The 26,060-nt window shown below is 40.6% G+C and overlaps 1 protein-coding gene across 1 annotated transcript in view; it reads left to right on the top strand.

Moving 5' to 3' along the window:
* Positions 1 to 26,060, top strand: part of Grik1 (glutamate ionotropic receptor kainate type subunit 1) — a 386,955-nt gene that overhangs the window by 313,387 nt on the left and 47,508 nt on the right. Inside the window, exons 7-11 of the mRNA XM_029470320.1 lie at positions 11,892 to 11,999; positions 14,125 to 14,169; positions 18,993 to 19,106; positions 21,000 to 21,203; positions 22,313 to 22,536. Of these exons, the coding sequence (XP_029326180.1) occupies positions 11,892 to 11,999; positions 14,125 to 14,169; positions 18,993 to 19,106; positions 21,000 to 21,203; positions 22,313 to 22,536 (695 nt within the window). The remainder of the gene's footprint in view (positions 1 to 11,891; positions 12,000 to 14,124; positions 14,170 to 18,992; positions 19,107 to 20,999; positions 21,204 to 22,312; positions 22,537 to 26,060) is intronic.

The raw sequence follows: 26,060 nt of genomic DNA, 5'->3' as shown, positions 1-26,060 counted from the left end.
AAGGAGAAGGAGAAGGAGAAGGAGAAGGAGAAGGAGAAGGAGAAGGAGAAGGAGAAGGAGAAGGAGAAGGAGAAGGAGAAGGAGAAGGAGAAGGAAGGAAAAGCATGCATGAGGCGGGCTTACAGAGAAAAAAAAAAATGTTCACTGTAAGCTACTCTTTGAGTAACCAGACATCAGTGAGGGGTAAGCAAGCAAAAAGAAAATAAGCAAATACGGTTTTTACAGAGCTTCCGTGCTAATAAGTCTTTGTTGAAGTTTCGAAGTCTGACCTATTTTTATCTTTATAATATCTAGGTGAAGACAGCACTTACTTTTGCAAATGAAGATTGAAGCAATTCCCCAGAGCCACTGGCTACTAAATTAAGGGTCAAAATCTGAACTCATGCCATTTGATACTGAAGTCAAATTCTACCAAAATGCCATGCTCCTATTCCATGTTAATAACGGTTTAAATTCTCTGTCATTGCACTGAATGACAACTGATTTACAACTCTAAGCTTGTAACAAATCTTTGTTTGTGAACAACACATGGCACACAATTAGCTGCCTTCTAGCTGCTTGGTTGTAGCTGTTGGTGTTGGTTTTTAACTTCTTGGTGTAGTGAGGTTGGGAATCTTTCAGACTGAAGCGAATAGAAGCTTGTCCATTCATTGTTTTACTAAATCTTCCTGTTTTTAACCTGAAAACTTCTTAATTTTCCATGTAACTTTTTAAACTCATTCTGTCATATCATGGATCCGGTGTGCCTTGTAAAAGTCAAGGCAGTATTGGCATCTCAGAATAAAAGAAAAAAAGCTATTTTGAACTTGTTAAAATAAATCCAGGGGAGGAAAGACTGTGTAGGGTATATCCAGAAGGCATTTTCATGGGAGCAGGCTTGTGTGACGAGAGAGAAAGAACTTTAAAATGTGCTTTACAATTAATGTTTTAAGTCAGCAAAAGACACCAACGTTTATGGTAAAAAGCCCCTCAGCTGAAACATACAATTCACAAACCCAGATCCCAGAGAGCAAGCCTGTGGTGAGACCCGTTTCACCTAGTGGTTGGCAAACAGATGGGGTTAGGAGGGCACTGAGAGGCAGTCGGGCAGGAAATCAGAAGTGGTTCAAATGCAGTGTTGTGTAAGTCCAAGGGTTCAGATGCTGTTTTAAAGAATTTCCCTTTGCAGTGGCAATTAGAAGACTGTGACGAATTCCAGGGGCCCAGACTTAAGGACCAGATAGAAAGGGCTGCATGAGAGTGGTTCCTTTGATTCTCATACAGACAACAGCATCTAGCTTGGTGACCTTGACGTCCAGGACAGTCTGCTCTGTGTTAGACAAAGCAGAGAAACTGGAAAATAGCATCCTAGTAGGCAGAGCATAAGAGTTTTGTCTCTCTGGGTGATTCCTCTGGATCTGAGATGACTCTGTCTGGGCAACCCAGATATGAAAAGAGCCACTGACCTTCTGAGATGTCAGGAGTGGAATGATGACTCATGAATATGCCTTTATTTTTTTCTTCCATTTGGGCATAGAGGGTGCTCTCTCCTCGTGACATTTGCAAGGTCCTTATTCACATATAAAGTGAGGAAAAGCCTTGGCCTTTGTGGTTCCCTCATGACGTGGGAAATACAGGTTGGCAAGTAGAAATCAAAGGCAGTCTATCTCGGAATGCCCTCAGGGGTTATTACTGACTGTAGGATCTGCCCTCTTGGGTAATCCGCTGATGCACTTCCTCTTCTACTGTAAGGGTCACATGAATGTGATAGCACACGGACATCCCTTTATATGTCCCAAAGTATGACTCTCATATAAATCCAATGTGAAGAGACTCCCCAAATCTTACTGAAGGTGGAGGTACCAGCCAACACCAATGCTAGTTCACAATGAGAGGAGAAATAGGGTCTCTCCAGCAGAAGACAATGTCTGATAATAATCCTGTTGAGTGAGAGCCAAAACTTCATGCTCTACAGGGAAACTTTTAAAGATCATGAATTACTTACATTTCTGTTGAGCAAAATCAATCAATCATCAATCAATCAGTAAATAATATCTTCAAGTTAACATATAAGTTCATAGCCTTAGCTCTCTGCAACAGAAAATAATACAACAAAAGTATATAGGAACCACTGGAATGAAATCATTCCTTCATGGGGCTGTTAGTGATCACAATAGGCACTGGGAAAACACAGAGATCCTTTTTAAAATGTTTTTTTTTTATTTTCAAGATTTAGGTAATTCAGCAGCTTGTGATTACATCATAAATAATGTCAGAAGATTATTCATATTGCAGGAAGATTGTTGTCACTGAATTTGGGCTTGATTAATCTACGTGAGGCATAGGAAGATATTAATTAACTATATAGGCTACTGGAGACTAGTTGGCAAGCTCAGAGCCACTTCCTCAAGCAGCTACTGAGCTCAAAAAAAACAAAATAGCTTCTATTAGAGAATTGCCAAAGTAATATTTGACTTTACTTTCCAAAGTCTTTCTCTCTCTTTCAGAAATTATTTTTGTTATTTTTAGTGACTCTTATTATAAGGTGTGTAAAGGTCCCATTGATTCTTAAATAAATTATCACAAACTCGTTTAGTGTATCTAAAGTTATGCTTACACTTTTGTATGTATTTATTTGTGTGTGTGTGTGAGTGTGTGTGTGTGTGTGTGCTTGCACGTGCTCACGCATACACTCTCTCTTGCATGCTTCCTTCAGAGTCCCTGTGGAGGCCACAGGACACTAGGTTTGAGGTTGTCTGTTCTTCCAATATGCTTTCCCCAGGTTTTGAACTCAAGTGTTGAGCTTGGCTCTCAATGTCTTACCCACTGAACCATCTCAACGCCACACAACATTATTCTCTTATAATTCTGGAAGTCAAAAATCTGACACAGGCTTCATGGACCCAAATTCCAAGCTTTGGAAGACATCCTCTAAGCCGTGTCTTGTAGATCTTTGCCTCTCACTTCCAAGCCAGTGATGTCGCATCATTCAATCCTCTCTTTGCCTTCTACAACCATTACTACTTTATCGTATGTCTACCTGGCCCTTCCTGAGCCCTTGTCATATAGATCTTGTCATATAGATCTTTGTGGTTAGGTGGAGCAAAGTCAGATTACCCACATGATCATTTCCTGTTAATGCTTTCAACTTGATCACATCGCACCTGTGCAGTTCTTGCTGACATAGTCTAGTGTACAAGATTAGCACATGAACAATGGAAAAGGGACAATGTTATTCACTTAATCGTGCAAGTATATAGGCATCAGTAGAGTATCCATATGCACTTCTATACAGTTTGGTGAGTTTACCTTTCTTCAAGGCACTGACCATGGCTGCTCCTGGCTTGCCAGAAAAATACCTTACTTACCAGTGGTAAGTCTGGAATCCTGCAAGCCATACAGCAATTGAGAGAAAGGTTCCTTGAAGTACTAGACCTTATTTCCATATTTGAATACTTGGTCATTGGGTAATAAGTTTGCACAGATGTGATGTGATCAAGTTAAAAACATTAACAGGAAATGATCATGTGGGTAATCTGACTAGCCGAATACAATTTTTCAAAAGAAGTAAATCCTAATTTTATATTTTGTAATATTTAGGAGAAAACATCACAAATTTTAAACTGTACACCTTATAAATGAACCTGTAAAAACTACATAAGCGTTGCTAAAATTTCAACACATTTCATTGCATCTACTTAGACCTAAGGGTTTGAACTTTAAGGTCACAGTCCTAATCCCCTCCATTCTGTATGTTACATGACCCACACTTTTCCATTTTTTATTTGTTTGTGGTTTGGCGTGCCATGTATCTTTTGAGCCTTGGAGGTTCAGCTCACTCTGTACCTTACACACATGAATGTGCATAATGCAAAACCCTCAATGCCCACAAGCCTTTTAATGACTTCCTAAAGGGAAGAAAAATGTGCATGTGAAAAACCCAAGATGGCATCATATTTATAAGTTATATAAATTCACATCACCTGCATGGAGCTACATGAGCACACAAAAACAAGCTTGTCAGCATTTTCCTGAGAGTTTATCTAGGTATCAACTGATTATCCCACAAATAAACCTTATTTAATAATATCTCAAGATTTAATGATCATCAGCAACTTGAAAATTAAGTTTAAATGGATCTGTCACAGTACAAATTACTATTGATAGAAAATTCTCTTCAAACTCTAATTCAATAGATGGTATATATATCTTTACACTTTCAATTTTAATATCGTGTGGCAATGCTATCCCCCTCTAATCACTGAACCAGTGTAAAAAAATTTCTGACATCAAACTAACCATTCTATCTACCAGAATAAGAAATAATCTGTAAAATTTTTAGAAAACAGTGTGCTCGAACTATATAATTCACATCAAAAGAATTAAAGAAATGGCATATAATATTTTTTGCTAATATTAAGAAATAATTAAGTGTGGTCAAAATGCACATTGATTACATGAACTTATATTTTTGTACAAAAATGCTTCTGGAGTAACAATTTCTGAATTTTTAAAAATACATTTTTAATAATACTCTGACAATGCCATACATATATATAATGTATTTTGATCATAGCCATCAGTCTCTTTTCCCCCTACTTCCACCAAATTGAGCCACCATTCCCTTCAAACTTCATGTCATTTTTCTTTCCTGTTACACTTTTTTTTCATATATATATATATATATATATATATATATATTAGATATTTTCTTTATTTACATTTCAAATGTTATTCCCTTTCCTAGTTTCCCCTCCAAAAATCCTCTATCTCCTCTTCACTCCCCCTGCTCCCCAACCCTCCCAGTTCTGGCACTCCCCTATACTGGGGCATAGAACCTTCACAGGACCGAGGGCCTCTCCTCACATTGATGACTGACTAGGCCATCCTCTGCTACATTTACAGCTAGAACCACAAGTTCCACTTCATGTCCTTTAAAAAAAAAATTAACCCATAGAGTCCAGATAATACTTTCCATAGATCTGTGAATGTGGGGCTATCCATTTTAGCATGGATGACCAGCCAGCAGTGATATCCTTAATGAAAACTGACTCTTCCTCCTGCCATGGCTGGTCATCAGCTGTCACTAGCTCCTCGGGTAAGGGTGGGGCTATGCTGGAACCATGACACTCTTGATCTTGGCATGCAACCTTAGCTGCTTTGAGATCATAGACACCCCAGTCCCATCATGTCCAGAAGCATCATTTCAGTGCATCCTTGGACAGCCTCCAGCTCCTAGAACATTTCTGCTCCCTCTTCCACAACGTTTCTTGACCTTGGAGGGGAACAGATATAATGCTAGTGCTCAAATATGGATTAACAATCTACATGGCTTTTCTCTGTACTTTGACCCCTTGTGTGTTTCTGTATTAACTCTCGTCCATTACCCAAAGAATTCTCTAATGAGATCTGAGAGCTGAACTAAATATGAATGTAGAGATATGGATTTAGAGCAAAGTTTGAATTATATCCATTTAGCAGAATTATGGTAGATTTACTTCTGGGCCTATGAACTCTTCCAACATGAGTTCTTGGCCAGATCTGCAACACTAGCCATTTCCTCCTGTGGAGAGGGCCTTAAATATAATCAGAAAGCTGTTAGTAACCCTGGTAATATTCATGCCACTACTGCACCCACAGGCATAGCTCTCCAAGACCATCATTATTATAGCATTTTTACATGATAGATCACCACCTGGTAACAAAGGGCCAGGTTTCTCACCATCCTTAGTGTCTATGGAGAATAACTCCTGATGCGTGGAAAAATAGATTCTGTGTTCTTGAGGCTATCCCATCAGACGAACGTCCAGTACTGTGTATACCTGGTTATACGTCAGACCAGAAGCTCCTAAAACACTTAGTGATCTCTACACCGTCAGTGGGAGAAGGCAAGGAGCTGAGACTCTGAATCCAATCTCGGAGAAGAAACTATTCCAAAAAGAAGCTAGCCAAAAATAGTTTTGAACTGGCAGATATGACCAGAACTCAAAATTAGAACACGTGATCAGAAGAGGACAGGGAAGCAAGAAAGGGGAAGGAAGGCAAGGCAGACAGAAGTTGGGAATCATTAAACTCTGTCACAGCTCAAGCTGTGCTCTAGGACTGGGGAAAATATAACATGATGTAACTAAGTTGAACGGCCCACACAGCTCACACTAGCTAACAACAGTATTGGAGTGCCTTGGTAGGACAGCGTACAACTTGAAATCAGGTGCAAGTGAAGCAGCAGGATGGTGGATAGCTGTTTCAGAAGGTTATTACTGACCTACAGGGCAGGGAAAGGATAACCTTTTGTACCTATCTGAATTATTAGATAGAATGTCATTAAATTAACACCCTAATCTGGACCCTATATAATAGGAAACTGAAAAATAATATTATCTTCCCCCACCCCATTATCAAAGAAAATCATACCAATCTCTTTTATTAGTTTCAAATTCCAGTTAAGTTTTAGTCACATACATAATAGTCATGTAGAAATGACTTCTTGCCAGCCCTGGTGACATGGTGAGATGTGCTCTTATAACACCAGCAATGGAGGGGTGGAGACCAGGTGTGTTTTTCTTTCCTTGATTTAATGAGGGGAGTTCATCTTTGGGATCTTCATGAACTTTCCATACCAAACCTCACAGAAAACAAAATAGTTAATAACATTAAAAGGGAAAAATGCCTTAGACTATAGTTCATGTTCCCTACAAGAGGACATTCTACTCTCAAATAAGCCTCTTTCTATGGGCGACAAGGTATTCACCAAAATAAATGAGGAAATATTTGGGGGAAGGATTTAGGATCTTTTATTTGCTTAAACTTTCTTCAGAAAAAAATGAGTAAAGAAATCACTTTTATTATTTAGTATTTATAAGTGTCTACTATAAGAGCCTAGAATTGAGTGCTAGGCACTTATATCTACAACATAAGTATATATACACATATTACATATATATTTAACTATAACAACTAACAAGTTCTTTTAAAAAGAGATAAATAGCATTAAAAATGGCTAAAGACACATTATTTGTTCTCTCAGTTTATGATTTTTATCTTTTGTCCATTAGATCATTTACCCAAAGGAAAATAAGGCAATTGCATTATTTGACTTAGTTGCTGTTAAATGGTAATTGTCAAGAGATCTAACAGGGTAGAAATTAAAGTTATCTCCTAAAATAGGGACAATTGTATAAGTATTGTTTTCAGTTAAGTATACTATAATTGTGCCCTCAGCAAACACATCTACAGAAGGCAAGCAAATTATAATTATGAAGAATTTAATTATATGCCATTATCTAAATTGTACATGGTTCAGCCCTGTTTCACAAAGTGGGGTCCTTGTGGATCTTATTTATGGCATACAGAAATTGTATGTTCACCTTGATCAATAGTTAAGTTAGTGATTAATAAATGCTTAGCAGCAATTAGCCCAAAAGTCCAAAGAACATAGACAAATATAACTTATCTAACAACGGGAGGCAGGCCGACATGTGTAAAGTTGGCTGCGCTGACTTTGAAGGTCAACAGATATAGCTGGGTAAAAACACAGGCAGGGAGTCTTTGTAGATATTTGAGGCAAGGAAGGAGGCATTGTCAGGAAATGAAAAGGGAACTTTTTGCCACTTGGATGTACAGGGAGGAAATCAAGAAGTGGGAATTACTCTGGCGCAGTGATTGGAACGAACACTAAGTTCAAGAATAAAACCGAGGCAACAGACTCCAAACAAAGCAACACAATAGGCACACTCTGTAGAAGTAAAATTGGATTTCCAAACAGGGTTTTAAGACCATGCTATGAGTTATATGCTACATCAAGAGGTAAATGCTCCTGGATCTTTACATTTCCAGAGAGCCCCGTAAATTCTGCACAATGGTCTAAATTAATTCACAACATGACCCCCCATAAAAGAAAAGCTGCCTCGAGGAGAAAGCTTTCCCAGAACTTTGTAGAACTTAATGAAAATAACCACCTCCGTCTAAATAGATCAGGAGGTGGGTTAAGACTGCTCATTGTCCAAAATGAACTTCATCTTAACCCCTAACGCAGTAGAGATTTCACCTGAAGCAAAGCTGTAGATAGATTGTCCTCAGACACCAGGTGTTTGCAGTAACTCCTACACTGTAGATCATTTTGTAGCTTTTATTTCCACAAAGACAGTCTTTGGCTTTAAAATAAGAAGGTGATGGCTAAGCACAAAAATGAGGATTGCTTTGTTATGGGGTAGGGGACTAGGATGCCAGAAACTTTGCAGATGTGCACAAAAGGAGACCCTTGCATATGCCATTAATTGTTTTTATTCTGTCAGTGGAATTCCTATGGTGTATCCCAGCTAGCATAACAAGCCATATCACGATTGGCTGTAGCAATGTCAACTTATTTTTTTAATTATTATTTGTAATTAATTTTGTTCTTTGCATACTAATTACCCTTCCCCATCACACACACACACACACACACACACACACACACACACATACACACACTTTCCTGTCTTTCTCCCATTTTTATTAGCACCTTCCCCACCAGTTCTTCTTCAGTGTGGTGGCTTTTGGCTAGGTCCTATGACCTACTTGATTCAATCAGGACTGTCTGCGTGACCCCTGGATTATAACTACCCCACTGGAGCCTTCTGGGCTCATCAGTGGGCTCACAATAAAGTCAGTGCAGCCTCATTTTAAAGCTGATAATATAGTTTGCTGTTATTTGATGCTACCCTTGTGCATAGCCTAGTGTAGTGGCTATTCCTGGTTGTCAACTTGACTATATCTGGAATGAACTACAATCCAGAATTGGAAGGCTCACCAGTGACCCTAATCTGGAGGCTGGGAGATTGAAGTTTCTGACCTGGATCTTGGTATGGAGATCTTGAGGCATAGTGGCTATGAATTCCAGAAGATAAACAGGGAGATCTCTGAGTTCAAGGCCATCTGGGATTAAAGGTGTGGCAGCACACACCTTTAATCTGGGCTACACTTTCTACTGGAAACCTACATAAGGACATTGGAAGAAGGAAGACTCTCTCCTTCGCCTGCTTGCTACTGACTATTGTTGGGGAGTTGGACTGAAGACTGTAAGTCATCAATAAATTCCTTTACTATATAGAGACTACCCATAAATTCTGTGACTCTAGGGAATGCTGACTAATACATGTAGGAACAACTCTTGAAGAAACAACTCTTCTCCTGTGCTGGAATCGATCTACATGGGTGCCCAGTTTGCCCCAGACACAGTTCAGAGGGATGCTTGGAGTCTTTACATGCCTCATCTCTTCCTAACACATTTAGCACCTAGTACTATCAAGAAATCACATGCAATTCTGATGTGACAACCATTCTAGCTAAATGGTAACCAGAAAATACAACTACTTTAAGGACTTTAGCTTCTGATTTTAGGCTGATTGTATTTTAAACTTTACATTGTATGTAAATGTACATATAGCGTATGTATATATCATATGTGTGATGTACAGGTGTACATTACACTCTGCACATCTTATTATGGAACAGCACTGATTCACATTTAATAGTGTGAAAGCTTGTGGGGGGAGGAATGGAGAGCCATGCTGTTCCTCTGTTCACATGTGAGTATATGAATTGATTCCCTACATGTCATTCTGGGCTAACTGCCTGCTAATACATACCCTGCATATGACTGCAGCACTCTTAAAAATTCTGCAAAAAAAAAATCTTCCTTGGAGCATCTGACCCCGGCACTGTTCTACTAGAATCTTCCAGTGATTCCTGAACCTCTCTACCATCCAAAACAAAACAAAACAAAACAAAACAAAACAGTTTGATTCATAAAACCTTTATTAACAGATTTCCCTAAGAGACTTGTTTCTCATGACTCCCCACTCTAAATCTAGGGCCCATGGAAACTTTCAGCATGTTTGGCACTTCCTGCTTTAGGTCAGGCGGATGGGAGGGGGTGACTCTTTGCTTGGCCTTTGAAATCTCCGACATTTTTTCTGACTCTTTCTTTCCATGTATTTCAGATACATGTCTGTTTCTTTCCCTGCCTTTCTCTTCGTTGAGCTGTGTAACTCTGTATCTCACACTAGTGGGGTGGCGTAGTAAACAGACTGACTGTCGGAGCCATGCACTTTTCCATTCCCAGCCAAGTCCCTGATGCAGAGAAGATGCTCTTGTTTCCACATGAACAAATTCTAAAAGGAATAAATAAAGCCAGTTGCTTCTGGTGCGATGCTGTTTTGCCAACACCTTCACAGGACCACCCAGCAACAACAACTAACAAGACAGCTGTGCATCCTATAGCTTCATCAAATACATAGAAAATTAACCCTTTCAACCTCCAACATAAAACCCAGGTTGAGATGACTGAAAATATAATTGCTGTTATTTAAGATGATATCAGTGTTTCCCTGGGTGTCCTTTAACCCTCACATAAGCACTGACATCACAGGCCAATACAGGTTCAAGTGACATAACTTGCCTGGAATCACACATCCTAAATTCGCCCTAATCTATGGGAAATCCATGTTCTTTCTACTGTTTGTTGGCCGTCTGGAGAGCTGTGTGGAACAGGGAAACATGGTGCAACTGACTTCCAATCTCATGGCATCCTCAGGATCTTCACATTACCCAAACCAGATTGATTTCATAAAGCTGGAAGGGAGGAAATTCTTAGAAATGTGCACAAAGTTTAAGTTCATTTGTAAGTGAAACTCAAATAAACCAAGTGGCCAAAAGTCACCAAAACCCTGAGGCCTGAAAACCAACTCTTTATTGTTTAATGAAACCACCAAAGTTGCCAGTAATTATGATTTTGCTTCTTCACATCATGTTAATGCCTGTGTAAATGCAGTAATAGCTCTTGAAAAGGATCTGCACATCCTAAAGCCTGGGACGTATTCATGTCACCTTATGTGACCAGACAAACAAACAAGAAACTGTAACTGTGTGCTTGAATGAAAGATGAAGGGATGGAGAAATAACCTATTATCACACATAGGAGATCTAAATGCAGCCCCAAGCAGGGCAATATTCATGCAAATGGCAGGGGGGGGGGGTTGTGACCTCAAGACACAGAGTTCTTGCTGAAAGCCACCAAAAGCAAGAAGAGACAGCTAGGGTGTCCTCAAACACCTCCAGGAAACCTCCAGGAAGGTCCTCCAGAGCACACGACTCTGCCAACACTGTTTGTATCAGCACTTATAGAACAGTTTTAAACCAACAGACTGTCCAGGTCCAGACTCACACACTGTTGATCCTGGCACTTGGGGAGGCAAAGGCAGGAGAATGGGCATTCAGGGTCAGTCTTTGGCTTCCTGGTGAGTTTAAAGCAGATTGAACTAAGAACCTGACATTGGCCTGGGAGGGGCAGGGAGAGGGGCTGCTATCAGGATGGAAAATGAATAAATAGTAGAAAGAAATGAAAAAATAGACATAAAAACAATGGACTACAGTAGCCATAAGAAACTAAGATTCCTAAATATTAAGAGGTATAAATCACAAATACCCGGAAAATTTAATAACGTCAGCAGTGCACCATTCGTCCATATCCTTTCAACAGAGGAAGAAAGAGGTAAGAGGCACTCCCCTTAGCAGCACCTTGGCATGGGTAGAAACTGACCTTGGACAACAGAGTGCTGTGACCACTTGGATTTTTTTTTTTTTTTTTTACTCAATAAACAGATGATTTTACAGCCACTCTTTACTTCCTGCCCATTTAGACTGCCACCATTACGGGGCAGACTGTGTTAAAACGTTAGGGCTGAGACAATAAATGAGAACGAATAAAACAGGGAAGTGCCCCACTTTCAACTCAGTGATCCAAGGCAACAATGGTTCAGAATTGACGATGCAGCTGGGTAACCGGACGCCGGGATGGATCTGAGGCATTACACTGCTGATGGGTTTGAGATCGTGGTCGGCAATAACACTCCACTCTTAACTATCCCCAGGCGCGGTGGGATGGCTTGACTGGGCGGATCACCTTCAATAAGACGGATGGCTTGAGAAAGGATTTTGACCTGGACATTATCAGTCTCAAAGAGGAAGGAACTGAAAAGGTAACTTCCTGGATGATGAGTAAATTATCCAATGCACGCATGAAAGGGCATTGTTCGTACATTTCAATGAAATGGCACAGGCCACTGGAGAATGAAAAAGTGACTTTCTGGGCACTTCCATTAACATCCAGCATCCTGGCTCATTCTCTCCCAGTTGGATGGTAGGCACGGATGGGCTAAATGGTCAAATTTTAATGTAGAATTAACAGCACTGATTAATATTTATCAATGCTTGGTCTATAAAGCAACTCTGAATTGTTGTCTACCCAACCTTAGGCACTGGCATGGTGAGGCCCATCTTGTGAAGAGTTTACAAAGTTGAGTTTAGATTTGGGACTGTCGAAATTGCAGCTGGTTTATCTATGGCAAGGCACCCAAGGGTTACTCAGAAATTAATTTTAGCTGAACTCTATTTTGAGATTGGTGACAGCGGGATGGAATAAAATAGTATAGAAGATGAGCAAATTAACATGGCATCCTTAATTTAGGACAAATGCTAAAAATTTTTCATCTTAATGCTGGATTCTCACTTTAAGATTATTTTAGTTGGAAGTCTCCATTTCAAAGTTTGAGGTTTTATTTTAGCTACTACTTAGACTAACACAAATGTAAACTGTTAGGTAATGATAAAGGAATTTTGCTGCTCAATATATTTTACAATTTTAATTTAATATCCATGTACACAGGTCACAATCAGAATTATAATTGGAGGATTTGCCTTCAGGACCTTAAAGACTAAAAGACTGAGAAAGTCCAAAGCAATTACCTGGATATCAGAACTCCATAGATAAACACATTTTCATATGACAGAGACTAACTCACAAAATGTGTTACTCAATATAAAAGAGCACTTTGAACCAGCTAATTTCTTGCTTAATTTCAAATGGTTGGTTTTATTTTTAACACAAGGTAACATTTCCTTATCTGTTTCATTGGTTCTGTTTACTGGGACACAATTTTCTCCCTTGGCAGATTATAACTGCCCTCTTCCTGCACACCCGTTAATTCAAACGAAGATCAATTAATCCAGATGAGAAGGCTATCACAGGTGTTGATGGCTGAGAGGAACAATTAGCTCACAGCTTTGAGAGTGCACAGTACACGTGTCTGTGGGTTTCCTATTTCAAAAATGCCGCTTCCTCTCCTTCTCCCTGGTTTGGGTGTCACTCTACTGGGTTCCTCTGCTGGTTTAACAGAGCACAAAACAGCTACCCACCTCCATAATTGTGTTTGGTACTTGGGCCAGAGAGAACAAGAATGTTGATGATAACCTAAAGGCTTATGATTACTTAAGAGAGAGTATCAGCTTCCCTAAGCCTTTTTGCCCTTTTGGCTCCTCTGAGTGTGTAGCTGTTAAGGAAATGCCTTTCCTCGGCTCAGACAGGTGATAAATTAGAACCACTGTGATGTCTCCATGGCTATTTCAATGCACATTGATATTAGGCACATTGAATTGCTGTGTTCCCATCAAAAGCAAAAGCAAAACAGATGAAAGTATTTTCTATTTATCTCTTACCTCTTCAACCTTTGCCACACCTTTTCTCTTCAGGTGTCTCGGCCTCAGTTCCTGAGATGGCTGGTTGAGTCTTGAAGGCAGTGGGCAAGGCTAACATGTCCCTCGGGAACCAGGGGAAGACATGCCCACACTTCCCATGCCAGCTTCTCGGGGCTCACAGGCGAACCATTACCAAAAGTCCGTCCGTCCTTTGTACTCAGACTTCTACTCTCTGCAAACTCATAACCAAAGCTACATCATCCGGCATGTTTTTCTGTATAGCTTAGGAAGTGTGTGTATGTATGTGTGTGATGAAAGACCCATGCTTTTTACCGTGAATTCTTTTAACATTTCTCTTAAAGTGTGGTGAATATCCTCCAACCCTGCAGCATACCTGCGAACACTCAAAAGCGCCTTAATTTACTTTATGCTGTGTACAAGGAGCACATAACTTCTGTGACACGCAGCCTGCCCCTTCATTTCCTCCTCATACCTAGTGTTGGTCCTTATATGAATTAAAATGCAAAATCCCAAACAAGAGGTGAGGACAGTCACGCAGACGATATACATCACGGTTCCCTGCTGCATTTTAATTAAGTGTGCTTTTATTTTTTCCCTCCGAAACCCCAGGCCTCTGGTGAAGTGTCTAAGCACTTGTATAAAGTGTGGAAGAAGGTTTGTACCCTGATAACAACTGCAGGACACTTGGGGTGGGGTGGTGGCACTCTGCCAGTCTTACCAGGCCAGGAGCTTACCACATGCATGCAGATTAAAGGGGGGGGGGTGCCACAGAAGGGAGGGGGCAGGGAGGCAGAGTGTGTGTAAATAGTGGTGGGTGGGTTAATATTTCTTTCCCCCTACATTAGCTTTTCTACTGGACATGATGACCAGTGTCCATGGAGACTGATGAGGTAACGGTGACAAACCCAGATGGCGGCCCAGTTACAGATCTTCTCAGACCACTAAATATTCCCCCTAAGGGCAATGAAAACAACTAGTTTGATCCATTAGACTAGTCAGATAGGCTCAGGCCTCTGAAGGCAAGGGCAGTTTCCTCAATGTCACCCAACTGTGAAGTATGCGCCATTGCCAGCAACTCCCCCTGCTCAGGAGCCAGCCGCCTTTGCTTTATCAGAGCATACTGTCTTGACATTTATATTAGAACTAGTTTCCAGAGGACAAATCAACGGGTAACTTTGGAAGGGAAATGAGATATCTTGTAAATTTTAGCACCCATTATTTCATAGTTTATTGCACAGGATCATGTTGCCAGTGACTGAGCATAGATAAGCAGATGGTAGACACCAGAGAGACTTGTGTGAGCCAAGTGTCCCAGTGACAGGCAAACGTCGCACTGCCGCAGGCCGTTATCCTCCCTTGCACCTCTCTCTCCCTCTTTTTCTCTTTCACTCTACTTAAAACCCGTTGCTAAAAGTTCTTTTGATTGACAGATGGACTTTAAATTACTTCAGGTCATTCAGCTTGAATGGTATGGCAGGCCCACCTCTGCCTTTCAAATGATTGGTTGAGTCACAGAAATTATAAACAGTTTCTACTAGTGGCCAAAAAAATAATCTCATCATCCCCGTAAAAGAACTCAGCAGAGTAGCTCAGGAATGTCTTTATGTATATATATATATACACACATACACATGCTGTTTTATTGATGAACCAGAGGTGAACAAGTTTCCTCACTTACCTGCCACTGCCACCAGGAAAGCAGCTTGTTATTTGAGCTTGATCCTCCCAGGACATTATGCAATGCTGAATTAATTCAAACTCACTACTCTAGAGCATAGAGTCCAGGCTCTGAAGTTAGCCTCAAGGGGAAGGGGCAATCACCCAGGCAGCATGACTCTGTAGCATGCGCATTCACATCCTGAGGATGTCACATCTGGGCCTTGCTAATCCATGCCTTTCTTTCTCATCCTCTCTGCTAACCCATCATTGCTCACATTATTAGCTGAATAGGCCATGGTTCACCTACTATGCTCAGGAATGAGGGACTCACTCAAACCCAACAGGAGAAATTCCTTTATTTTGTTTTCCATACATATCTGATTGTATGCACTCAGCCATTTTAGATTCTGTTCCTGTGACTCTAGGTCTGGAAAATAGACCCTAATGACTCTCTCTTAAAACATTCATTCATAAATACTTCCCAGATACCAAATGGCTACTTCCTCGGGTCAATTTAGGCAATGAAAGAAGGCTTTTGCTTCATAGTCTGAAAATGGATATGCTGCTTCCTAGACTCACTCCTCCCTGGTTGTAGAGCAAGACCATAAAGCCAACATCTGGGCATCTGGTTGACTGCGCAGCTCTGTCCAGCAAGCACGCATCAGTGCATCACAGAGTCCCACCTCATCAGAGACACTGGCTTGCTGGCAACATGTCCATTTATTTCAATTAAGAAATAAAGCCAAGGCAGAAGCCTGACCTTTCCTTGGCTCTCGTACTGGTTTTGTTTTTATTTTTAACAACTTCTGCAGTAAAGCTGGCAGGAAGATTATCTCCTCTGCCTTGTCTTACACAGTGAGATCTGTGCTCTCAGGACTTTGAGCGGGATCTGACTGCAGGAGAGCAGCAATGGTCTCTTGGCGCCTTGCCTACCACTCTATTTCTGACAGAAAGACGAAGAGATGGGGGCAAAGTAGGAGAGAACACTTGTCTGCAGTCTAAGTCTTATTTTAGAAAAGAATGTTACAGTAGCATTCAATAATACCATTTATAAAGATGAAAAATATTTAAACACACGAATAACATTGATAAGGTTAAGAGTTAAAATACATCCTGCCTTTAAAAATGCCTAAAGTCACAAGTATATTCTCTAATACTTGATTAAAAACTTATTTCTGTACTTCTAGGTGCCTATGTCAATGCTTTATTGAAATGGTACCCAGGGCCCACCCTACACATAGTCTTCCCACACAATACAACTTAGAGTAGAGCTTGGGATAAGAACAAATGGACCAACATGTTGAATTTGATGTGTGTTTCCTAGAAGCCAAGGTTCTGCCTCCAAAAAGCATCGGAGGAGGGAAAGTTGGAAAGAACAAGCCCAACTTCCCAAGTGTATGACTCACAAAGGGAAACAGAGGCTCTCCCATCAACAGAGAGACTACGCAGCACATCACAAGAAGCCCTCAAAGTTCAGAAGGGTTCCCAAGGGTGCTGGCCCAGATCCCATCCTCCTTCTAGCATCCTCTCTGCAAGCAGTTGCTACACCTGACACTCTGTTCCCTCCATTCGTCTCTTCATTTCCCCAGCAAATTAACCCTGATTAGTATGGAGGAGAGACATAGTTTATACAAATGTGTGAATGCACAGTAGTTCTTAGAAATTTCTCAAAGAATGTGCACCTCTAAGAAGATACCAGCCAAGCTGCTGCTGCTGATGTTAGGGAGCCAATCAAAGCAAACCGAGGTGGGGAGGACCTATCATATGCACATAGGGTAAATTTTTAATTAATTTTTAAAAAGGCACTTTTGTACTAGAGAGATGCCTCAGTGATTTCAGAGTACTTGCTGGTCTTCTAGAGGTCTGGAGTTCTTCTACTCCCAACATCCACATCAAGATGCTCACGACTGCCTGGAACTTCCGCTCGAAGGGAATCTGACTCCCTCTTCTGAACCCACATGGCACCCGCCCCCATACACTGCATACGTTCATGGAGACACGTGGACACACAAATGAAAATGAATCTTTAAAAATAATTTTAGAAGCATTTTCCTCTCCATTTTGCTGATGATCAAACTGAGGCACGCCCCTGCCATCTCTCGATCTTCTCTGCATCCCTATGGTACAGAGAGATGAAGCTTGGTCAGTTGCATCCTGTTTAAGGTCACACAGCCACTGCCTGCCTATTTCCATCTGACTTTGAAACACATTCCTTATCCAGAGCCTAGAAGTGAATGAGTACAGGGCTGGGCCGAATAGCTCAATTTTCATAGCTCTTTCCTGGGTCTTCCCAGATGCTAAACAAATCAATTTATGGGTTTAGTATCACTTAGCAGAATTTCTTGAGAACAGAATAGTATTGATTTTATTTTTAATTTTGAGATATTTTAATTTTCAAGGTAAGATCTCAAAGGGTGGAACTCAAACCTAGATAGAAATTTGAATATATTGCATATACTGGTTAAAGAATTGTCAATTTAATTTTGTATTAATTCTTTGACGTAGCTTGCAAAACCATGGGCCTCACTGTTACCTTGTCAAACATGAGGACAAATACACTTTGTTCACATCTCCCACTGCCTTGCCTTCCTCTCCCAATGGTTCCTCATCTCTCCCCAAACCATCCCAGCTTTCATGTCATATGTGTGTGTGCGCAACATGTCACACACATCGCTATTCAGCACCTCTGTTTTGACTCTGACACATCTACTTAGGTCAGGTGACTCTGAACATCTTCGATTTGGGGCATCAGGAATGATCAGCATGTATTTAATAGGGCCGGCCACATTAGCAGTGACCAGACCACTGGAGAAATTGAAGACCATCTTTTTTAAGGGTAGAGGAGTCTACTGAATATGGACAATCATATATATATATATATATATATATATATATATATATATATATATAGTCAATGAACAATACAAGTTCTTTACTTGAAGAATTGGTGATCAAGAGTACACAAAAGACAGAGAAGCAACAAGTAATAATTACAAAAGACAGGGTGTTTGGGCAAATTGTGCACTGGGTCCTATAGGAATGAATAAGAGGGATCTCTTCTCAGTATCCATTACTCAGTGAGGGTGGGTCCTGAACTTTGCCAAGCCCTCATTTATGTAGTTTTTTCCCAAGCCTTTCCTTTTCCAGTCCCAAGCCCCTCCAACACCCACCCTATCCTTTCCATCCCAGCAATCACACATCTTAAAGAACCTCGTGTTGACTCTTTGGTGGCATGATGTTTGATGCTGGCAGAATGTAACAAGGGTACAAGTGTCTACTGCTATGTACTGTGTCCTACAATGCCCACAGCTGTACTTGACACATGGAAATAGGTGTTCAACAAATATACCACAGAGGGAAAAATCTCATGTTCACTTACTCCTAGTAATTTAATTTTAGAAAACAGCAATGAGCTTAATAATTAAAAGGAAACATTCCAAACTTTAATCCAAGCACTTGGGAGGCAGAGGCAGGTAGATGTCTCTGAGTTCAAGACCAGCCTGTTCTTCAAAGCCAGTTCTGGCCAGGGCTTCACAGACAAACCCTGTCTCAAAATAACAATAATATAATAATAATAAATATATTAATTTAAATATAAAATAAAATGCCTCCTGCACCTCACCTTAATTAGCTCAGATTTAAGCTTCTACACATGCTTCATTCTATGGTACAACTCCTCTACCAAGTAGTCTCCACTGTGAGGCACTCGTGTCCCAGGGTGTAAGTGTTGGTCCCATTCCTGATATAGCGGGCCCTCTGTTTAACCTAAGTACTGTTGCAGGCAACAGGCAGCCTCTGACGTCCTGTGTTCTGTGCAGATTGGGATTTGGAACTCCAACAGTGGGCTGAACATGACGGATGGCAACAGAGACAGGTCCAACAATATCACAGATTCGCTGGCTAACCGAACGCTCATTGTCACCACTATTCTGGTAAGCTGTGAAGTTCTGGCCCTTTATCCACACTCCCACGCTAGACCTAAAGGGATCCTCTAACTGTCTTTTCCAGCCTGGCAAGGCTCTCTGCATATGTCTACTTTTTTAAACTGGAGAGCTAAAAGCATACATTCGTATGTACTTAAAGAAATGAAATGTAAGCGCTTGAAGCCTCTCCACAGACTCTTCATCTTTCTCGAATCCTGGCTCCATTCTTCCCTCGCTCTGCCCATCCAGGGCCACTTTTGTTCTCTGCCTGCTGAACTGTTGGTTGGTTTGACTTTAGAAAAAGACCAGGAAAGGGGATTCAGCAGGGGAAGCCAGTGAAGTTGTTTTTTGAGACTCCTGTACTGTCCATTAACGGGTTTGTCCATGTCTTTCCATAAGCACCTTCCAGGCACTATCGATTGCCCTGCACCTAGGTTTCAGCTTCCCTTGATTGTAGCAACACTCCTACCTCCCCGTCATCTCTACCCTGCATCTTCCTAGTTCCCAGGTGTAACAGGTCCCTGAACACTGCACTGTTTCCATTCTTCTTTCCATGGGCTCATACCTCTGGAAAGAAGCCTTGTATCAACTTACTCAAAGACTTGTATCCCATTCAATCCTGATCTTATGCCCAGCTAGCCAGTGTGCACATTCCCCTCTCTCTTTTCCCATGGCACAATCCACCGTGAACTCTGCATTTTAAGGCACACTTTGCTTCATTTCATTCACTGTGTAACACTCAGCTATTTGTCTTTGAAGTTGCCTTGTTAGACTTATTCATCCAAAGTACATCTGATTCTTCTTTGTGCTTTCTTCTGGCCATCACCTTTGCTGCAACTACCTTATGGAAACAGGGTTTTTTGTGGGGGGGGGTGTTTTGTTTTGCTTTTTGTTTTTGACAAAGTTCATTGTGTAGAACCGGCTACTCTGGAACTCTCCTAGGTAGATCAGGCTGGTCTCAAACTCAGAGAGATAAGCATACGTCTCCCTCCCCAGTGCCAGGATGAAGCATGCATATGCCACTCTGGGCAACAACTTTCTATTGCATTGGCTTGATCCAACTGCCAGCTTGCTAGAGGAGGAGTCTACCACACAGTGGTAGTAATTATTATAACAGTACAAAACAAAAAGAACTCAGGGAAGAATTAGTAACTTTACAGATGTGCGGTAGGAAGGCAGCCATTACTCATAAGATAAGGGTTTTATGTGAAAGCATCTAGGGGACCATTATCTTGAGTTCCAAGGTGATGTCAAATAAGACTATAAGACTGATAAAAGACGAAACCCTGGAAATAGCCAACCAGTATGCAGAGAAAGGACAACTGTAATAAGAATGGGACTGGGAGGAGAGGAGGGGGATGAAAAGCAAATAAGCAAATAAATTAGTGAATTTCCCAAGGAAGGAGAAAAATCAGAATATTTAGCATACATGATGTTTGAAAAAAAATGAAAAGACATATATGCTGGTATTTATGTCTCCTTTATACATAGACAGTCTTGGGCCACAGCCTAAGGCAAGGAGACTCCTACAAAAGAAGCCGAGATATGGTCATATCTGAAGGAGGATGTGGGACCCAAGTGTCTTCTGAGATTATCCATCAGCTCAGAGTCAAAATTTGAACATAATCATGCCTCTGTCACACCATTCACTAATCCTCTCTCCTACCACACAGTGAAAGAAAACATTGCCATCTAAAAAGGCAGGAAAGGAAGAAAAACACATGATGGCTTTTGTCACAGTGGCTTTTGTTACAAGTTTAGCAGAAACAGGAATGTCAGCAACTGACTTCAATACTTTCCACTCTTCAAAATCAACTTCAAATATTACACGTCTTCAGGCACTGGCAGAACACTTTCCTTTTCATGATAACAGAGCTTCCATACCCGGTTTGTTTCGCTTAGGAAGAGCCCTACGTGATGTACAGGAAATCCGATAAACCACTGTACGGAAATGACAGATTTGAAGGATATTGCCTGGATCTGCTGAAAGAACTGTCAAATATCCTAGGTTTCCTTTATGATGTTAAACTGGTTCCTGACGGCAAATATGGAGCCCAGAATGACAAAGGGGAGTGGAACGGGATGGTTAAGGAACTCATCGACCACGTAAGCAAAAACACACCTGACTGCAAAACGCTCTAAGGGGAGAAGTAAAAGGAGGAAAATACAGTTGATTCCATTTCAGAAGAACGGGTTTATGTGTTCCATGTTTACACACACACACACACACACACACACACACACACATGCACGCACACACGCACACGCACATTTCTTAAAAGGAAAAGAAAATTACCTAGATATGAAGTTTGCTTGGTTTGGAAGGGTGGGTGAAAATAAAAGTTGAAGATTAAAATTTATACATTCACCCTTTATGCCAATGAGTAAGCTTGAGAGGTTTCCAATTAAATTAAGAATTCTAGGACCTGCAATTTGGGACGCAGAGAAAAATCTCATCTTGTCACCTTATATTAGCCCAAGGTGTTCCTTCCTCTCTTCTCTACCAGAGAAGAGAGGTAAAGAGATTATCTGGTAATTTTAGTTTATGAATAGCAATCCTCTCTCTCTCTCTCTCTCTCTCTCTCTCTCTCTCTCTCTCTCTCTCTCTCTCTCTCTCTCTCTTTCTGTGTGTATGTATGTGTGTTGCTCTGTCTCTCTGTCTGTTTATCTATCTCTGTATGTTGCTCCATGTCTCTCTGTCTGTCTATCTATCTGTGTGCTGTTCTGTCTTTCTGTCTGTCTATCTATCTGTGTGTGTTGCTCTGTTTCTGTCTGTCTATCTGTGTGTGCTGTTCTGACTCTCTGTCTCTCTGTCTATCTCTGTGTGTGTGTTGCTCTCTGTCTCTCTGTCTGTCTCTCTGTCTGTCTATCTCTATTGTGTGTTGCTGTCTGTGTCTGTCTGTCTGTGTCTATCTCTGTGTGTATTGCTCTCTGTCTCTCTGTCTGTCTCTCTCTATGTCTGTCTGTCTATCTTGTGAGCATGCTCTCAGCATATGGGTCCTGTGGGTATGAGTATGTACCTTGCACAGACCCTCACCCCCTACCCCTTCATAATTTCTGGTTTCTCTTTGATAATAAATATTATAATATAAACAAATTTAGCTCATACTAGACACCTCTTGCACAAAAAGCACTTGAAGTTGAGATTAGGAGGTAGAGATACTCAGGAGAAGGCTAGTCCCTTGCAGCTGATGATCTGACACTTGCTTTTACAGAGAGCTGACCTAGCAGTGGCCCCTCTCACCATCACGTATGTACGGGAGAAAGTCATTGACTTCTCCAAGCCTTTCATGACTCTGGGCATTAGCATCCTTTACCGGAAGCCCAATGGAACCAACCCGGGTGTCTTCTCCTTCCTCAACCCCCTATCTCCAGACATTTGGATGTATGTGCTCCTCGCCTGCCTAGGAGTCAGTTGTGTGCTCTTTGTGATTGCAAGGTAAGTTCGAGAATACTGAATTCATGGCAAAGGCCTGGCAGTCACAGATGTCAAACATTCACAGTTTAAAAGTGCAATTTTATTTTTGCTCATTGTTGTATTTTTTTCAGGGTTTCCATGGAAAGCTGTTGAGTGCATTGAAAGCTAATGAGTCATAAAGATACATATTTTAAAGGAAGAGGACAGTCCTTTGTTGTCATTTAACTTTTTCTGTACTTCCAGTCACATAACATTGCTATCTGTTTTATTTTTCTGTGGAATAAAGGACAAAACGAACAATGGATTAACTGGGATATGTAAAATATTATTAAAATAATAATGAAATTATTTTAAGATATTTTGTTTGGGAATAATTAAAGAAGCCAAACAGAAAAGACAAGGTATCTAGGAACCACCCCAGCAAATAAAAAACATGGAGAGGAAGATGCTGAGGCCCTTAAGGGTAGACGTTTCTATGAGGTTCTTCTTTAAAATCATTAGGCAGTAAAAAAGAATATTGTGGAAGTCACACTGAAAAGAAATTACAGTGTGGAAGTTTGGTTGATTGATTGATTGACTGATTGATTGATTGGCTGATTGGCTGGCTGATTATTGATTTATTGCTTCTGTACTGGAGATGGAGTGGAGGGCCTTATGCATGTTGCCTAGCAAGCCCTCTACCCCTTAGCTACATCTTCAAGCCACTATAAAAGCTTTATGATACTCTGGAAGTGATTCCAGTTAAGCTTTATCTTTCAAGATTAAACTCTGTCCTTTGTATGTAACCATTATACTTTATACAAGTCTTCCAGAGCTTTTTATTCTCAGTAGAACATATATCCAAATGCCTTTGATACTGAATTTCAAACCACTATTTTATTTTTCTATTCCTCTTAAACCTTTGATGGCTCTAGATAAAGTATGCTTTTAAAATTTTACTTTTTATGTCATGTTTTCAATCTTTTTCACCTTTCAACAAAAGCTGGTAATTTTTTCCCTTAATCAATTTTTGTCTTCTCTCCAGTAATTAATAAGAGAAATATCTTTTCATGGTAACTCTTTGCCATTGTCCATTGTCTATTGTCCAGTTTTGATTATTTCCTGGTAACTTCTCCCCAGAATAATTACAAAGAAGGCTTGGGAAAATAACCCAAGCAAGACACATGCAGAAGTCTGGCAGTGGCGGCATATGCCTTTAATCCCAGCACTTGGGAGCAGAGGCAGGCGAATTTCTGAGTCCGAGGCCAGCCTGGTCTACAGAGTGAGTTCCAGGACAGCCAGAGCTATACAGAGAAACCCTGTCTTAAAAACACAAAAACAAAAACAAAAACAAACAAACAACAACAAAAAAAAGACGCATGCAGAAGATCTACAAGGCAGTCAAACGGAATAAGTGACCTCTGACGTATGGTTATTTAAGCTTTCAAAGGGACTAAAGATTGGGAGTTCTCAACATCTTGTAAAATGAGCTATTGCCAAATCTCAAATATTGTTTTTTGAAATAGTGATCAAAATTCTTTTTGCGCGCACACACATACACACACAACTTCAACTTTTCAGTCATGTCACAGTCAAGAACCATGTTCAGGATAATTTTTAAAAATCCTTGGAAATGATTTTTTTTAATCAGTTATTGCCTTTGGAGATTTGTCACAATTCCCAGGTAAAGTTCGTTTACCTGGGATAGCCATAAAGTAATGAAGTTCCCTCTCACAGGAAGCAGGCTACACTGGGTTGACTTGTTCCATTTCTTTAACCCTAATGAAGCAAGGAAAAAGACAGAGGACAATAAAAATGTAAGTTTTCAAATCCTGAGTCTAGGGTTTCTTCACACATAAATGATTACAAATTAATCAAGCATAAATGATTACAAATTAATCAAGGAAGGTCCTACTGATGGAGAAGTCTCTTGCTTAGTTACTCTAGCAAAGTTGGCCAAAGCTACCAGGAGGAAAACGGTATGTGAGCATCGTCTAGAAGGCCTCACAAGGACATGGACTGAAGAGGCCCTATTGCACTGCCTCTCACCTGTGACTTTATGTTTGTTATCAGGATATGTCAGAAAGTGTAACATTCAGAATATCTCTGCACTTTGTCCATTTCCTTATCAGCTCTTGATGACCCACCATCTGTATTTCACACTCAACTCCATATCATCTACATCTTTGAGTCTATTCTAATCCTACACTGTAGGGCCACTAAGTGCGATGCTCAGAATCAAATCCCCAGCCTGGTAAGCAGGTGCTGATTCCCCTATTCTTCCCATCATAATCTGGGACCATGAAATAGGTCACTAGGTCTCTCTGCACCAATAAAGTGAGCTGCAACGTGATTTTATTTGCCCTCAAATTCGGTAACATAGAAATGAGAACCAGTTAATCTCATTTGATCTAAAGAAGCTTTCAGATTTGTGTTGTGAAGTTTATCCTTTTATGTATTCTTCAAGTGAAAAGCTACAGACCAATCCAGCATTTAACACCCTCACTAAATAGATCCCTAAAAATCATTCGCTGAACTGAATAAAATCTATACGGTTATAAAACATCAATGTAACAAGGTAAGGAAAACCATAGACAATGACGGTGAAGAATGAGTGCTAACAAATGTGCATGTTAGTGTTTGGATTTGGCAGTTGACTCTAAAAATATTTAATTCTACAGAATTGGGTTCATGATGAACATAAAGCTGAACTGGGCCAAACTTCAACATACCGGGGCTAGCTTGCATTGGGGACTCACATTTGACTTCCTAAAATGAAGCTTTTTGTTGTTGTTTTGTTTTTGTTTTTGTTTTTCAAGGCAGGGTTTCTCTGTGTAGCCCTGGCTGTCCTGGAATTCACACTGTAGACCAGGCTGGCCTCGAACTCAGAAATCTGTGTGCCTCTGCCTCCCAAGTGCTGGGATTAAAGGCATGCACCACCACTGCCCAGTTTAAAACGAAGCTTTTAAGGTTGTCATCTAGCAAAAAGTAAAATCTAGGGACAAGAATGACTTCTTGAAAGCAGATTCTAAGGTTACAAAACCAATGGGTGATGACAACTTCAAACAGACCTTTCCCCACTGAAATTGATTGATCTTTCTTCAAAGCAACCAGTGTCTATCAACAATGAGAACTAGACAGTCCCCTCAACTAGTAAACGTCTCAGTGAGGAATATTTCGCAACTTTTCATTTAATGTAAACTTTGCATCATCTAAAACCTAACCCAAAGTACCAGGTTCACATGTGTAGACCCTCTGGATTCATTATGATGCATTTTGTTACAATATTTTCTTCTGAAATAAGGAAGGTCTCTCTATGCAATCCAGGCTATTCTTTAACTTCCTGCAGAGACAGACTGGCCCCAAACTGGAAGAGATTCTCTTGCCTCATCATCCCAAATGCTGGAATTATAGGCAGCACCACCATGCCTGTGAAATAATACCATCATCTATACAAGTTTTCACATAGATTCTAAATAGACACTTGTCCCTTTCCCATGTTCCAGGAAGTCAGCTGACCTATTGAGGGTCATCTGGGACAGCAATTTTAGATGGTTATTCCTGCA

Source organism: Mus caroli, chromosome 16 (genome assembly GCF_900094665.2).
Source record: "Mus caroli chromosome 16, CAROLI_EIJ_v1.1, whole genome shotgun sequence".
Taxonomy (NCBI): domain Eukaryota; kingdom Metazoa; phylum Chordata; class Mammalia; order Rodentia; family Muridae; genus Mus; species Mus caroli.
This window is presented reverse-complemented; position numbering and strand designations above follow the sequence as displayed.